This window comes from Pinus tabuliformis, chromosome 9 (assembly GCF_031772625.1).
Source record: "Pinus tabuliformis cultivar Carrire ecotype Pingquan chromosome 9, CPIR1, whole genome shotgun sequence".
Taxonomy (NCBI): Eukaryota; Viridiplantae; Streptophyta; class Pinopsida; order Pinales; family Pinaceae; genus Pinus; species Pinus tabuliformis.
In genome coordinates, this window is record NC_142307.1 from 1,727,368,604 (window position 1) to 1,727,386,246 (window position 17,643).

The window sequence follows — 17,643 nt, forward strand, 5'->3', positions numbered from 1 at the left end:
ATGTCACAATTGTAATGGAAAAAATCCTCTACTATACACACAACACACACACACACCCATTATAATACCCTCATGGTCTCTGAAGAGTCTCTTGGACCATCTATCTCCTTACAAATATCTTATTCACCATTTTGTTTAGAAATCGGGAGGCTTACGATTTGAATTAGATTTATTTTTACATAATAATTACTTGTGAGTTTGTTAGCATTTTTATTATTATGATTTGCTTCTTTCATCAAGCAATTACCATAATAAAAACATGAAGATTACAGAAGACAAAAGAACACAAGATAGGGAAAAACCCCCTCCAAGGGGAAAACCCAAAAAATATCTTCTTTAGAATTAGATCAAAGTGAGACCAGCAAGAGACCAGCAACAAATCTTCAAGATGAGGCAGAACTTCCACTAACTCTTCTCCAACTACAAACTTCGGCCCTCCTTCTGCGAAATTTTATAACCAATTTGGTGAATTGTGTGTGTCCAAATGATCTCAAATCATCCTCTATTTATATTGTCTAGAGCACTGCGAATAGACATGTCTTTTGGGGATGGGTTGAAAAGTAGGTTGACTTGGCATCTAGAGGGGTTTTTGACCCAAATTACATATTTAAAAATTATTTTTCCTTTTTCTTTACAATAGGTCCAAATAGGACTTTGACTCTTTGACTCAACAAAACCTAGAAGCATGAAGAACATGCTTATCTAGTAAAATAATAATAATAATAATAATAATAAGATATTTTTCTTCTTTTTCTTTTACAATGATATTAGTACAAAGATCTTTATGAAGACCGAACCTAGTTACATTCTCTAACACTCCCTCTTAATTTGGGAGGTATTCATAATTTCATAATTGGTACAATGATACTTCTCAAATTGAAATATTCTCATACGAGTCGGATTGATAAGCCATCTTTAAGCATCAACATCATAACCAGCGTTATCAAATTACAACATAGTAAGGTTTTAACTTGAAAATCTCTAACTCTCCACAAGACTAGAGCACAATGTTGGGAGGCATACTAGTGGCCGGGGTGCAGGCGTAAGTGACAAATGTTCAAATCCGGAAACTATTTCTTCCAATTCTGGCGGAATTTCTTCTTGGATTTCCTTCGGAGTCTCAGTCATTTACCTCCAGAGTTAGATACTCTGCTAAATTAGCAGAACCACTAAATTTAGCCGCAATCGCCAAATGCCTTACAAACCCTCTAAACATTGCATATCACAATCGCAAGCTCACTGGGCAGGGTTCCTTTACTTATTAACGTTGTGATGTGATATTTATCGGCGCACTTTGTATCGCATGTCACATTTCGCAACTCCGTCGGCCAGGTCATTCACTCTTGAACCTTGCGATGCGATATTAACCAACGATCCAACGGTCAACATCAACAGTGATCCGACGGTCACTGTGATATCGCATGGAGATCTATGCGACGATACCACCTCACGGAGCCGATAGACTTATAAACCCCAACTTATAACACTTCAGGTCCGGACTTGAGATTAACGCCCGATGACAGAGGTTTTCAGAATCTACGGCTCGCGGGACTTCGATTAACACAAGGTTTAATAACAGGGCCAACCCCCGTTGTTGACTATGCCACAATGCGTTGAAAATGAAATCAACGGTTAATAATGAGTGTGGGACTTCAGTCCTAGATCAAGAATTCATGCACTTCTAACCCCGCAGTCGCTAATACACAACAGAAAGAAATTAAATACGAACATACCAGATCAATAGAACTCTGAGTTTTAAGCCAAACTAGAAATTCAATGATACACAGAGATACTACGGAAGGATTCGACCCCTCCGGGATTGACCAATTTTACACAGAAATGCACAGAGATTTAATGTCTGCAATTTAATCATATAGGGCTAAAACAAGCCGAATCAGTCCAAATCCTTTTACAATCATTCATAACTTACATAAATATTATTCCATCCTAACTATCAGATCCTTAAAAACTGGATTGAATTTTCCTAATCTTGAACAATACCAAATCTAGTCGATATTCTCCTTGAAAATCTCAACTGAATCAAAATTGCATGAATTAATTACAAATTCATTCAATCCCCAAATCCTGGCTCAAATCCTATCTAGAAAGCTTGTAAATTGACAGCTAAAGGATCCCGCTCCTTTGCTTGTAACTATTTTTGGATTTTTGGAATAAGTTCGAAGCCTTTTGCCTTTTAGCTTCATGCTCCTGCATCAAACTCCTGAGGACAAAATTCTTCATGGGCTCCTGTCCATGAGCTCTTCTACAGAACTGCCCAACTTCTGTAGCATGGCATTTGTCATCCAAGTAGCTTCAGCAATTGGTTGATCCTTCCATTTGACCAAATACTGAAAATACTCTTGTCCTCTTGTCTTCTTCAACAATTTCTTGTCCAAAATCTTCTCTGGCTTCAATTCCTTTGCTATAGGTAACTGTTTTACCCAATCAATCTCTTGTTCTTCTTGGTTCTCTGTTGTGACATCTGCATGTTCCTTTTCATACCTATATAAATCAGCAACATTAAAAATTGGAGATATTCCAATATCAAGGGGTAATTCTATTTCGTATGCATTTGCAAAAAAAATTCTCAAGACTCTGCATGGTCCAATTTTCTTAAACTTTAGTTTATTGTACTCCCTTTTTGGAAATATTTCCTTCCTCGGGTGTGCTAAAACCAAATCTCCAACCTCAAAATTAACTTCTCTTCTCTTCAAATCTGCTCTGCCCTTATATTTGATGTTGTTGTCCTGTAGTTGTTGTTTTACCTGTTCATGTATTGCTTGAACTTCTATAGCAAAATATTCTCCTTTAGCACTTCTCCTTTTAGCCTTTCCCAAGTCTCTCAATTCAGACACTCCTCTTAGGTGCATTCCATAGATTATATGGAATGGACTCTGTCCTGTACTCCTGTTAGGAGAATCATTATATGCATATTCTGCTTATGCCAATACTTGATCCCACTGTTTCTGATGTTACCCTGCAAGACTTCTCAAAATATTACCTAAGCTTCTATTTACAACTTCAGTCTGTCCATCAGTCTAAGGATGATAAGCAGAACTGAAACTCAATTTAGTTCCAACCTTCTTCCACAATGTCCTCCAGAAATTTCCAACAAATTTGGTGTCTCTGTCTGAAACAATGCTCTTAGGTAACCCATGTAATCTTACAATCTCTTTAAAAAATAGATTAGCAATATGAGTAGCATCACTGGTTTTATAACATGGAATAAAATATGCCATTTTTGAAAATCTGTCAACTACTACATAAATTGAATCATTACCTCTTTGAGTTTTTGGTAAACCCAAAACAAAGTCCATACTTACCATATCCCAAGGCCTATCTGGAATAGGTAATGGAACATACAAACCTGTATTTTGACTCCTTCCCTTTGCGTACTGACAGACTTTACAATTTTTCACGTACCTTTCTACTTCAGACCTCATTTTCGGCCAAAAATAAAACCTGTTCAATTGTTCATAAGTTTTGTCTGCACCAAAATGCCCTCCAAGTCCTCCACTATGTTTCTCCTTGATCAAATTCTCCCTCATAGAACAACTTGGTATGCACAGTTGATTTCTTTTAAACAACAGTCCCTCTTGCAGGAAATAATCCAGCCACTTGCTTCTGTCTAACAAAACAGGATTTCTACAAGCTTCAAATGCCTCTTTAAAATCTAGATCTTTCTCATATAACTCTTTAAGAAAATCAAAACCCAACACTTGAATTTGACTTTCTTGAACAAAAATGTTTTTTCTACTTAAGGCATCTGCTACTTTGTTTGATTGACCAGTTATATGTTTTAATACAAAATTAAAACTTTGCAGGTATTCTACCCATTTGGCATGCTTCTGGTTAAGCTTTGGCTATTGCATAATGTACTGTAATGCATGGTTATCCGAATACAGTATGAACTCCTTGGACATCAAGTAATGTCTCCACTTCTTCAAAGACTGCACCATTGCATAAAACTCTTTGTCATAAGAAGAATATTTCTTCTTTGTCTCATTCAGCTTTTCACTAAAATAAGCTACAGGTCTGTCCTCCTGACTCAAAATAGCTCCAATGGCTTCTCCACTGGCATCACACTTCACTTGAAAAGGTTTATTAAAATCAGGCAAAATCAAAATAGGTTTCTCAGTAATCTTTTTCTTCAACAGCTGGAAGTTATTTTCTGCTTCAGCAGTCCATTTAAATGGTTGTCTGTCCTTCTTTATTGTGTCAATAATTGAAGCATTAATCTTACTAAAATTCCTTATGAATTTCCTGTAAAAACTAGCAAGACCGTGAAAACTTCTTACCTCAAAGACACTTTTTGGTGAAGGCCACTCCATGATAGCCTTGATATTCTCTGGATCCATCTTTAAACCCTCAATAGAAACAACGAAGCCCAAATACACCAACTCCTCCTTCATGAATGAACACTTCTTTAAATTTAACAGTAATTTTTCTTGTTGTAGCCTCTGTAAGACATAATTCAAATGTCTCACATGTTCCTCCTTAGATCTACTGTAAACTAATATATCGTCCAGATATACTATTACAAATTTACCAATAAATTCCTTCAGAACTTCATTCATAAGTCTCATAAATGTACTAGGGGCATTCAACAATCCAAAAGGCATTACCATCCACTCATACAATCCTTCATTGGTTTTAAAAGCAGTTTTCCACTCATCTCCCTCTCTAATTCTGATTTGATGATAACCACTTTTTAAATCTAACTTTGTAAAATATCTAGCTCCACTCAAACAATCCATCAAATCTTCGATTCTAGGTAAAGGAAATATGTACCTGATTGTTATCTTATTGGTTTCTCTCGAGTCAATGCACATTCTCCAGCCTCCATCTTTCTTTGGGCTCAACACTGTTGGCACTGTGCAAGGACTCAAACTCTCTCTAACCAGTGCCTTGTCTAACAGTTCCTGAACATGTTTCCTAATCTCTTCATTCTTTGTGGGAGTCATCCTGTACACTGCTCTATTAGGTAGATTTGCTCCTGGAATCAAATCTATGTGATCACTAATTTTTCTGATGGGTGGTAACTCATCAGGGAAATCATCTACAATAATATCACAATAGTTGTCCAGCATCTCTTGAATTTCAATGGGTAAATCAGAAACTTTTGTGGAAGTAATTACTACCTTGGGTTTACAAACCAACGCAAAACTTACCTCATCTTCCTCCATCTGCTGTAAGTACTCCTTTCCACTCAGCAAAAGGGTCTTTGAATCAGGTTTCTTCGATGTATCCTCTTCCTCTAGCGGCAGCAATGTATGATTGACACCATCTTTGCTGAATTTGTATGTGTTCTTCTTTCCATCGTGCATAGCTCCTTTGTCATACTGCCATGGTCTACCCAATAGTATATGACACACATCCATAGGCATCACATCACACAGGATTTTGTCTCTGTATTTTCCCAACTGCAACTCCACTTCACATTGCTCATTCACTACCAACTGATATCCCTTTTGAAGCCATGACACCTTATAAGGTGTTGGATGTTTCTTTGTTTTCAATTTCAACTTCTCCACCACTTCTGTGGAGACCAAATTATCTGTACTACCACTGTCTATTATCATCTGACAACACTTCCCTTGAACTTTGCACACAGTCCTGAACAAGGTTTTCCTTTGTGCTGGTTCAACAATTTCCTTAGCTGGTTTTAACAAAATTTTGTTGACTACCAAAGATTCTCCCTTCTCTGGTACATTCTCTTCATCTATTACCTTTGTTGCTTCCTCTTCAGCTTTTGCAACAATTGCATTCCTCTTATTCGTTCCTATATTTTCTGGGCACTCATAAGCTCTGTGTCCCAGCTTGCTACCCCTGTAACATCTAACTTCTCTTCCTCTACCTCTGCCTCCTCTTCCTCTAGAAAAACTCCCTTTGCCACTTGCATCACCCCCTGTGGGTGCACGCTGACTTGAGCTACTGCTAGCTCCATCTCCAGGTGTTGTAGATCTTCCTCTACCACCTTGTCTTCCGCTTCCTCGGAAAGTACCTCTATTTCTAGCAGACTGCTTCCTCATGAGTTTTTCTTCAGTGTTCAGTACCATCTGATAAGCCTCTTCTACTGTTTTAGGAGACAGTACACTTCTGTCATCTTGAATGTCCATTCTAAGACCATTCACATATCTAGCAACCTTCTCATCTGTATCTTGGATTTTTCCTGCGCTTATACTCACTTTATAAAATTCCTCTGTGTATTCCTTTACTGCCATAGACCTCTGTCTAAGATTCTGCATCTGTCTAAATAATGTTTGTTGATAGTCACTTGGCAGAAACTTACCTTTTAGTTTTGCCACCATCCTGTTCCAATTCTTAATTGGTTGTTTGCCAAGTCTTCTTCTTTATGCCTACACTCCATCCCACCAAAGTAGTGCATGTCCTTTCAGTTTTGTGACAGCAAACTTTATCTTCTTTCCTTCATCTGTTTCTTCATAATCAAAGAATTTCTCCATATCATTTATCCAGTGTATCAATTCCTCAGGGCTTAAGCTTCCTGTGTAGATTGAGACTTCAATCTAGGCTTGGATGTGGATCTCAATATTTACCTAAAGAATCTCATTTCAGGAGTTACATCTGCAGGTTCTTCATCTTCTGCAGCTCCAGCTTCACGTTCACTGACATCCCTAGCATATGCATCTCTTCCCATTTCCACTACTTCCAATCTAGATTGCATCTGTTGCATAGTTTCCAACACTTCAGCGTTTGCAAATAGTCATCCTCTTCTTCGACCACCACCTCTTCCTCCAACTCTGAAAGCCATGTTGGATTTCTTCTTCTGCTCCTTGAGATCCTGTTCAATGTCAGTAGGCTGCTCTGATACCACAAATGGTGGCTGGGGTGCAGGCGTAAGTGACAAACGTTCAAATCCGGAAACTATTTCTTCCAATTCTGGTGGAATTTCTTCTTGGATTTCCTTCGGAGTCTCAGTCATTTACCTCTAGAGTTAGATACTCTGCTAAATTAGCAGAACCACTAAATTTAGCCGCAATCACCAAATGCCTTACAAACCCTCTAAACATCGCATATCGTAATCGCAAGCTCACCGAGTAGGGGGTTCCTTTACTTATTAACGTTGCGATGTGATATTTATCAGCGCGCTTCATATCGCATTTCGCAACTCCGTCGGCCAGGTCATTCACTCTTGAACCTTGCGATGCGAAATTAACCAACGATCCGACGATCACTGTGATATCGCATGGAGATCTATGCGACGATACCACCTCACGGAGCCGATAGACTTATAAACCCCAACTTATAACACTTCAGGTCCGAACTTGAGATTAACGCCTGATGACAGAGGTTTTCAGAATCTGCGACTCACGGGACTTCGATTAACACAAGGTTTAATAACAGGGCCAACCCCCGCTGTTGACTATGCCACAATACGTTAAAAATGAAATGAATGGTTAATAATGAGTGTGGGACTTCAATCCTAGATCAAGAATTCATGCACTTCTAACCCCGCAATCGCTAATACACAGCAGAAAGAAATTAAACACGAACATACCAAATCAATAGAACTTTGAGTTTTAAGCCAAACAAGAAATTCAATGATACACAGAGATACTACGGAAGGATTCGACCCCTCCAAGATTGACCAATTTTACACAGAAATGCACAGAGATTTAATGTCTACAAATTTAATCATATAGGGCTAAAACAAACCGAATCAGCCCAAATCCTCTTAGAATCATTCATAACTTACATAAATACTATTCCATCCTAACTATCAGATCCTTAAAACACTGAATTGAATTTTTCTAATCTTGAACAATACCAAATCTAGTCGATATTCTCCTTGAAAATCTCAACTGAATCAAAACTGCATGAATTAATTACGAAGTCATTCAATCCCTAAATCCTAGCTCAAATCCTATCTAGAAAGCTTGTAAATTGACAGCTAAAGGATCCCACTCCTTTGCTTGTAACTTTTTTTGGATTCTTGGAATAAATTCGAAGCTTTTTTCCTTTTAGCCTCATGCTCCTGCATCACATACATATAAACACCTCAGCCTTTCAAGGCACATACCCCATTCGGATGTTCACCAAGTATGTCCTTCCAGGACAATTCTTACCTTGGATTCCCAATCCTCAAAAAATATCAGTCCCCTTCTACCACTCTTGTCTTGGATACCTTGTCCTATCCTTAGAGTGTCGGTCCACAAGACTACTTCCTTTCTTGGTTTGCCAATCTTCAAGGAGTATTAGTCTCAAATGCTTATCAATCCTCCATTATCCCTCCCAGTGTGATACACTAGACATAAGGCGGTTAGTCCTGGCCTAGTGCATGACACATACGGAGAATATGGTGTCCACCGTCACTCCCTCTCAACCAAGGAGGAGGTCCTTACTCCTCAAGCATGGAAGAGATTTCTTACTCCCTCTCAATTAGGGAGACATCATCAAATTCCTTAGTTGGTCTCATACATCATCAACACATCAGTTACTAGTCCTTTTGTGGAGATATAGTTGTAGTTGCAGAGTTCCTTCATTATATCATACTTGAGTCTTGGCCTTCTGAATTCTTTCACGTTCATGACAAGGTTTCTCGACTCCTAACAGCATCATGTCATATCAAATTTTGAACTTTCTGGATCTCGCCAATCGTCATACAACTTTATCGTCAACTAGTTCATTTCTCTTCTTCAAGGAGTTAAGCTTCCCCATATCTACTAGCACATGTCTCCTTTCTTGATTTCGGAGCTCTACCTCGTCTTTACAATGTCAATTTTGTTCTCATGCTTGTCCAAGCCTTTAAAAGTGTTATCCACACAATCCATGTGTTCCATAATCAAATTGCACAGTTGTAGGTACAACATCATTAAGAAAACTTTCCTTCCAGCATCTTCACACACTATAGCAAAATGTCCTACCAGGGAACCAAGTCATATCCCAAGATTATCAATATCAGAGTTGCCAAATTATAATATCCTCTAATCGAAGTGTCATGTTAAATTCTGCTACTTACTCCCTCTAAAGTCAACATTCTTTTGCATGTTCTACCTTCATGCTACAACAAGGTTCGCCTTCAGCATTCAATCATCGATGTGTTCCTGGAATTAACTCATCAGTGGGAAGATTTAATATCATCAGGGTTCTTTTAGCTCCCTCTTTCCATCATAGTTATCATTATCAAGAAGTTATCATCATTCTCATCTTGCTTCCATAACTTTGATAGTCTTCATTATGTGCCTACAATTATCAGCAAGTACAACCAAACAAAAATATGCATAGACAAGAACATGATGTCAATCTAGTCAATCTAGGGTTTCTATGATTTCTCAAAAAGTATTCAAGAGTTCTAGTTATAAACCCTAGATACTCCTTAACCTAACCCTTATAGGGTTTTTACTTTAAGTGGAAACATCCAATCCTAAAGTTTTGACTTCAAACCATAAGTTTTATCTTAATTCAATTTTGCTAGGGTTTTATACATACCCTAGATTATCCTTTCAAAAAGATCATTTAGTCCTACAAACCCTAGATACCGTTTCCTAATAACCATGGATTCCTTAGAAGGAACAATTAGATAGGGTTAGGTTTTTCAAAATTTAGATACTTTAGAATTTCAAAAATATGCAAAAGATCAACTGCAAAACCCTAGAAACACCTATAACTATATCTATCCAAACCCTTTCGAATGGTTATCACCATAATCTAGACACATAACATGAAATGCACATAAAAATTGTGCATGCCTCTGCGATATTACCATACCACCTTTGCAAGGATTCTACCCTTCGTTACGTGACGACATTTCATGTGTTTATCTTCAACACAGGTGCCTCAACTTCTCCTACATTGAGCAGCTAGCTTTGTGAATATTTATCAATTCAAGACTGCTTCTCGCAGTGCTATATCAATCTACAAATATAATTCCTTTTTAATCAAGTCTCATGGTTGTTTGTCACACTTCACAATCTGACTGTCATACACTAATTCCATTATCAACTTCAAGCTACAAAGCTTTGGTCTTTTGTTTATAGATCATTATCGTCAATAGTTGTCAAGCCATGCTTCACAAAGTCTTGATTTCACAATCCAAAGCATTATAGAAGTATTTCCATATTATTGTCACTACCACTGTTGATAAGAGCTTAGAGATCACTGCAGAAAGCTTGTCACAAGAAATCACTGCTATGTATGGTGTCCTCTATCATATTTTCTCGCTCACGTTTCAATCTTCTAATAGCAAGTGTATCAAGCTCTAGTTAACAAGATTTCACAATTTATGGAACCTTCGGACGCATTGTGCTTGATCATATCCATTCATAATTTTCACTGTCTTAATGTCAGCCAAGGTCATTGTTGTGTGGATCATAGTCACGCTTCAAAAATTCATTGAGACATTTCGAACCTTAAGGATGACGTGTCACAGAACTGTAAGTGATCTTCAGATAGTTCCTAGATAGGACGGCTCTTATACTGTTGCTATGAATATCATTGCCAAGTCATTTTTATTTATTGTCATCAAAGTCTCACAGTTTAATATGTACTGTCCATTGTCTCACTGTAATGTATTTTATGCGGGCCATGGTATGATTACTGTCACTACGCTATACATAAGTCCAAGTCACTGTATAAAGAGAGCCACGAGCCACACATAGAGCAATGTGAATATAAAGCGAAGCATGCTATAGAGTATATGTATATGCAGATCATGATGCTCGTGTGATGTCATTACCGCATGAGACTTGGGGAATGCTAACTTCGATAAAGAACTACTGTAATTTTTATATGAGCCATAAGTTTACATCTGCGAACCATCATAACTTATGTGCTTTGCATGGCACAAGACCATATGCGAGCTACAGGAGAGTGTGAACCTCCATAAACTATTGTAGATTCAAGTCACAAGAAAATATGGTGCGATTTGACCACAGAATGTCAACGTCCGAGTCATGCGAATTATTGTAAAAATACAGGGCACAGTAATATATATATCGAGTCATAGTGTCTTTGTTGTACACAGATGTGGGAATACAGAGACGAGCCATTGCAGGTCATTATATGTAGTATTCGAGCCATAGACAATGTGAATAGAGGAGTTGAGTCACTTGAGAGAATACGCCAGTGTCAATGCGACGTAAGATGCAATCCCACGATGCCACACATTAAAGTATGTCTGTAAATAACAAGTGCCACAGCATATCGCTTCATGTTACAGAAATATCTAGTTGAGAGAGCCTCCAATGTGAAACAGAGAATACGAGCCCAGAATTGTGATTTACAGGATTATGATCGACCCTTGGATATACAACAGATATGTCAGTCTCAAATCATTTTGCGAATCACATAAGGTGTTATGAACTAGCGAGTCATTTAGTAGAAAAGCGGATATGAGCAGTGTTCCACGGGGACTCGCCCCCCAGGGGTCTAGTTTCCTCGCTCCCCTGTGCTCCGGGGACTTGGGGACGAGTAGGGGACGTTTCCCCACGCTCCCAAAATGGAGGAAACTTGGGGGGACATGCCAGGGAAACGTTTCCCTTCTCTGAGGGGACGTTTCCCCACAATCCCAAAAAAATGGCCTTGCATATAGTTTATGATTTAATAGACCTAAAGTGGTACAAAGCTACTCATGTTCTGTATGGGGATAACATCTTGTGCTGTCTTTTGGTTTCAACAAGCATTATTTTAGAGGGTCAGTATCATGAAAATTCGCTGGACCATATAGCACGTACATGAATTTTCCCTTTTAAAACTTCTCCTTTTTTTCTCAAGTGATGGCTGGATTACAGTGGGGAGATAATTGGAGTGACAGGCAAAGAATATGAGACATTTAGTTTGTGTTTTTAATTTGCATGACATTTGACATACAAACTATGGAAGCAACACCTATGTCATGTGGGAAATAATTGGGTGGACTATAGACTAACATGCATTTACTGCAAGCATGACAAAATACTATGGGCAACAAGAAATCTCAGGAACTGTCGTTATATATGAATTTATACAGTTACAAAATTTACACAGAGCACAGTGGCTCAGCTTGAATTCTCAGGTCTGAAAATTATTTTCACCCCTGAAATACACTGCTAGTTTGAAGTTTGAACTGCATGGCATTGCTCTAATAAGGTAGACAAATTATCCATGCCATCGTTGGTCACCCAAGTTGGTTCGCAGATGGTCATCCTGCAGTCAATGTCATTTGATAGTAAACTGTCAGAAACTTTTTCATGTGATCTTCTCATCTCTCCTGGAACTAAAACTCTTCTTTCAGCATATGGTGTACTGTCTATATTATATATAATATAACAAACTTTCTAGCTGTTGGATCCAATACAGCTGGACAACCCATTGTAGTTGCCCCTTCTACTGCCAATGCAGTGTTCCTGATCTGTTCATTTACCTTTTCACAGAATTCAGTGGCTACCTTATCAAGCTGAAGCTCTCCCTCTGTCTGACTAAAATCTAAATTAGAATTTGACCAAGCTGAATTAGAATTTTAAATTTATTATTTTATATGATATTATAAATTTGGATAATGTCAAATGATATTCATATCAATGATCATGCTTTGCAGCTTTTCAATTCAAACCAGATTGTCATAGTGGACTCAATTAATAAATTATATTTTATATTTATAAATTTTTAAGACCCTGACGCTCCCCCACGTTTCCTAAAAAATGGTAGGGAGCTTTTGCATAGGCCGCTCCCGCGCCCCCTCGCTCCCTCGCCCCCTCGTCCCGGAACCTTGGTGGAACATTGGATATGAGCCATAGATTTCTTAATGTGGGCCTTGAAGAATCGAGCCTCTGTAAATATATGTGATCCATAGGAGTGAGTTAATGTGGCATGTGATCAATCCATATATATATATATATATATATATATATATGAGCCAATGAAAAATGTGAGTCAATGTCCACAGAATGCGATCCATAATTGATGCGAGCCTTCAATAATATAAAGAGTCGCTTTCAAGGATGCCCTAGTCCATGAATTTTGATTAAAAAAAACAACAGAAGTGATCTTCAGACCTCCAACATCAAACCCTAGCTCTAATATCGTGTTGAGAAATCAGGAGGCTTACAATTTAGATTAGATTTCTCTTTACATGATAATTACTTACGAGTTTGTTGGCATTTTTGTTATTATGTTTTCCTTCTTTCATCAAGATTACCATAATAAAAACATGAAGATCACATAAGACAAGAGAACACAAGATAGACTCCAAGCCAAGGCAAAACCCCTCCAAGGGGAAAATCCAGAAAATTCTCTTCTTATAAAATCAAATCAAAGTGAAATATCCAAGACCCATGGCTACAAAAAATATCAGCCTTCTAGATGCCAAGTCAAAACTTCCTTTTGCACAATAAATCCATCAACAGCAAGAGACCAGCAACAAATCTTCATGATGACGCAGAACTTCCACAAACTCTTCTCCAACTTCAGAGTTCGTCCCTCCTTCAAAATTTAAGAACCAATTGAGTGAATGTGTCAAAGTCAAATCATCCTCTATTTATACTGTCCAGAGGGGTGCAAATAGACAAGTGTTTTGGGGTTGGGCCAAATTGACAGGTAGGTCGATTTGGCATCTAGAGGGGTTTTTTACCCAAATTACATAGTTAAAAATTATTTTCCCTTTTTCTTTACAATAGGTCGAAATAGGACTTTGACTCTTTAACTCAACAAAACCTAGAAGCGTGAAGAACATGCTTATCTGGTAAAATAATAATAATAAATAAATAAATATTTGTCTTCTTTTTCTTTTACAACGATATAAGTACAAAGATTTTTATGAACACCCTTTAAGGGAATGTTGGCAGAAATGAAGGGATTCATAGTGGAACCCGGAGAAAGAATCCCAGATCAAGTATCATGCCAAGTCATCTTGAGGTTTGCTTCATTTCCCATGGTTGAGAAAATTGTGGAAGAGTTGAGCAGCTATTATTTTGCTTCAATATTTTAAAAACAAGCATGGCATGTTTGTTGGAGAAAAAATTGAAATAGGGCTTGGTTTGATCCATAGACAAACACAAAATTGAGAGTTTGTAATGTCAATTGTTATACTCTGATTCTAATTCAAGGTGCAAGAGGTGGGAGCAAGGTTGAAGAATGCTACACCTCTTGAATGTCCATATAGCAAGCCTATAATTAGAACTTTGGGATAGCTATGAGCAGAGGACAATTTATAATGTTTCTGCAGTGGTAAAGCTGTTTCTAAATCATCAGGATGAATTCTTCTACATAAACACATAGTTTCCCTAATACATCCAATAAGCAGAAAAAAAAATGGACAAGTAACTTGCAGCTAACATGCTCACCAACTCGATCATGTGCAATGGATCTCCACAGCTTCCCCATGCATGCCCCTTTCTCACCCACCCCCCCATATATTGCCAGACTCTTTGCCCTCTCTCCTAAAGCCCCTTTATTCCAAAGCAAACCCTGCTACCCAGCATGGAGCAAAAGAAATCCCATAATCCTCATCTCAGAAAAAACACCTGTGAATAGAGCCCGGGAACAATAAAAGGCTGCTAGTCAATGCAACCCAATTAGAATACAGTCAGCACTCCAATGGAAAGACAAACCTGCCTAATGATGAAATGTAGTTACTGAGTCACTGGAAAGCCACTGGAAGCAAACAGATGCGGAGAGAGTCAGACACCAAGGCAGATCAAACAATGGAGCTAGAGAACATTAGGAATCCGAATGACCCAGGGCTGCATGATGAGAAATGAAATGTGTCCACATTGACAGTGAATTTGAATCTTGAAGCGAAGGAACTATTGGTGTAGTTTGGCTTGACACTGATGATAAAAGGCCAACTTAAACTTCCAACAAAATGTGCTTAACGCCGTGAAAAGAATAGCAACAGTGATATCTAGGAGGCCAACCTAAACCCTGAATAAGGCCAGCAAAGGCAACGGGGAACAGATGTTAAAGAAAGCTCAACAAGAATGAGAAAACCTCCAATCACCATGGACATAGCCCTCCTTTGAATGGATATGACAAACTTCGACCACCATGTCAATAACCAATACTGAAAAGAACTAGTTGACGGTATGGGCATCACACCAGAAAAGTGGCCTCCCGCCTACCAACCCAGATTTGTTTTGGTCAGCTACAAATTGTCGGGACCATGTCGAACGGAAATAAGCAAGATTTATATTTCCTGTCTCTGACTACAATAAAATATATGTTAGCTCTAGTGCAGAGTTTATTTTCTTGTTTTTGTGAAGGTTAAGCCAGCAGATAATTTGACTGTTTATATATGAAAACAAGTTGACAATATCTGCCACTTTTCCCCAGAATTGAAACAGATGTCCCTTTATATCATTTGTAATCTACCTGTAAATATAATCAAATCTTGTTCCCACAAACAAAATGCAAAAACAAATGATTCTGCAGGTCAAAATGAGAAAACATAAGATGAAATCCAAGCTCAATAATCCATTATCCCTAAAAATCTTATCTAGATTGTAAGGACGCCAAAAAGAAACTTGTAGAAACATGACAATTTTGATTAGCCCTGAATGACGGAAGCTTAAAAATTTCAGCTGTACAAAATTATTTGAAAAAGACAGATGTGGCAATCTAGCTGCAACCAAAGTAATATATATTTAAATTTATCTGAAAACAAATTGCATATATATATATATATATATATATTTGATTTTCAATGTTTTAAAGTAATAGAATCATAAGAGGCAACGTTGGAGTTTGCACAAAAATTGACACTGATCTGCACAATTAATAATCTTATGGTTGTGTTTTTCATTACTTAATTACACTGTATAACACTAAAGATATTAATGAGCCATTATAATAATAAATGATATTAGAAATGGAGGGTTTTAATTAGATGGCAATAAATAATATTAGAAATGGAAGGTTTTAATTAGATGGCTTATTTACCCATGAGATGTAGAACAGTCGGCAACAGAGTGTTTTGTTAATACACTCTTTGTGTGAAGGTCACCAATTCGAAACCTCATGGGTACAAATAATCCAACCATGTTAAAGGTTGGTGTGCCCCAAGCAGGTGCGATGCCCAGATGAATTTGACAGCTTAGATGCCCTGGGTTGTGGTCTCTTAACCAAAAGCTAGTCATGCAAGTCACAGACAAACTAGCAAACACACAAAAATTAGATCGCTTATTTAAAATTACACCCTTATTGTTGCTAAAAATTATTCTTTTCGTGTTTGACACCCGTTATACAAAAACTATACAGTTTTTGACAATATCTTAAGACATCTATTAGAAATGGCATCATTCTGCGTTATTATAGTTCAGATTACAAGAAAATAAAAGGTATTTAAAAGCAAAATAAAAAACGATGATAGAACCAAAATGCCTGTAAAATATCACTTAAAAAGCTCTAAGAAACTATAAAAGGGTCTGCATGTATCTTTTTCATGCTATAATATGGAGTCTTACCATTTTATAATATGCAAGCTTCATGCCTCATTCACGGGAATGGATAAATCACCACTATAAAAGACAAAAAATAATGTAAAATAATGTTCTAAGGCCTTGTCTAAATACGTGAAAAGTAAATCCTTCAATCTCTATTTATCATAATATTAGTGTCGACCACCATGCCCCCATATTGTGTGTTGTACCACAATGGTTGCATTTGCAAGTTAAAACCGCTTGCCAAAGATATATTCAGCCAACCCAACTATCGTCCTTAAATCAATATTCTAATTGGTCTGTGATTTCCACTTGTTTCTATAACCATGCATCAGTTCACAATTATACAGCAAAAACAGCCATGTGTTTTTACCAAAGTGAAGCAAACCTCAACACACCAGCTGAAGCAACTAATCAGGCAAAAATTTAAACATCACAAATCTTACATCTGAGATTTATCCATGCCCATTGTACAGATTTTTCATAAACAATGCAAGTTAGCTTAAGTGAATCCAAGCATCATCCACTGAATAATGCAACCTCTAAAAGTGAATCACACTAACTTATATTTTCTTTGGGTTGGGTTTCACTATATGGTAGAGGCCTTATTTGACGTTCATCAGAAGAATCAGAGTCAGTAGAATTTTCTTCAACTGAATGTATTTGGACTTCTTCTTGTTGTCCTGAAGCAGAAGTCTCTAATTTTTCCTTTTTCTGTCTTTTCTTGTCTTTTTTCTTCTGGCGTTTGGATCTCTTCTTTGCAGTCCGTTCCTCTGCGGCCCTTATCCTCTCTTCCCGTCTTGCATTGAATTCAGCCAATTCTTTCCTCCTTTGATAGTCTACATCCATCCGAGCAAGCCTATCTTGCTCCTTTCGTCTCATTTGTCTGTACTGTTAGATTCATTATCACATAAGAGGAAACCAATTTTAGTTGGGCATTCACATAAAACTACAAGGACATTTAAAAATGAAATTAAAATTTAGCATATATATATATATATATATATACAATAAAAAAGAAATCTAGCAAATTAATAAAAATATATATGCAATGACAGAAATAACTCCTCAGAGTCCAAATAACTTGTCATAATCTTATCCTTAAATTCAAAATCTCCTATTGTTGCTAAATGTTTTTCATAAAATCTGATATTCCACCTACCCTGACACAGGTTACAATGTTCCCAGATCCCAACCACTTGCATGCAATGCTGCAACCACACATTTTAGACTATACAAGGTTACGATTATTCTCAATTTTGTAATATAT

The 17,643-nt window shown here is 37.4% G+C and overlaps 1 protein-coding gene across 1 annotated transcript in view; it reads right to left on the reverse strand.

Moving 5' to 3' along the window:
• Positions 1–16,502: 16,502 nt before the first annotated feature.
• The window catches only part of LOC149155615 (PRKR-interacting protein), a 104,714-nt gene continuing 103,573 nt past the window's right edge, over positions 16,503–17,643 (reverse strand). The window contains exon 2 of the mRNA XM_089445795.1: positions 16,503–17,264. Coding sequence (XP_089301921.1) covers positions 16,932–17,264 — 333 coding nt within the window. The 3' untranslated portion in view covers positions 16,503–16,931. The remainder of the gene's footprint in view (positions 17,265–17,643) is intronic.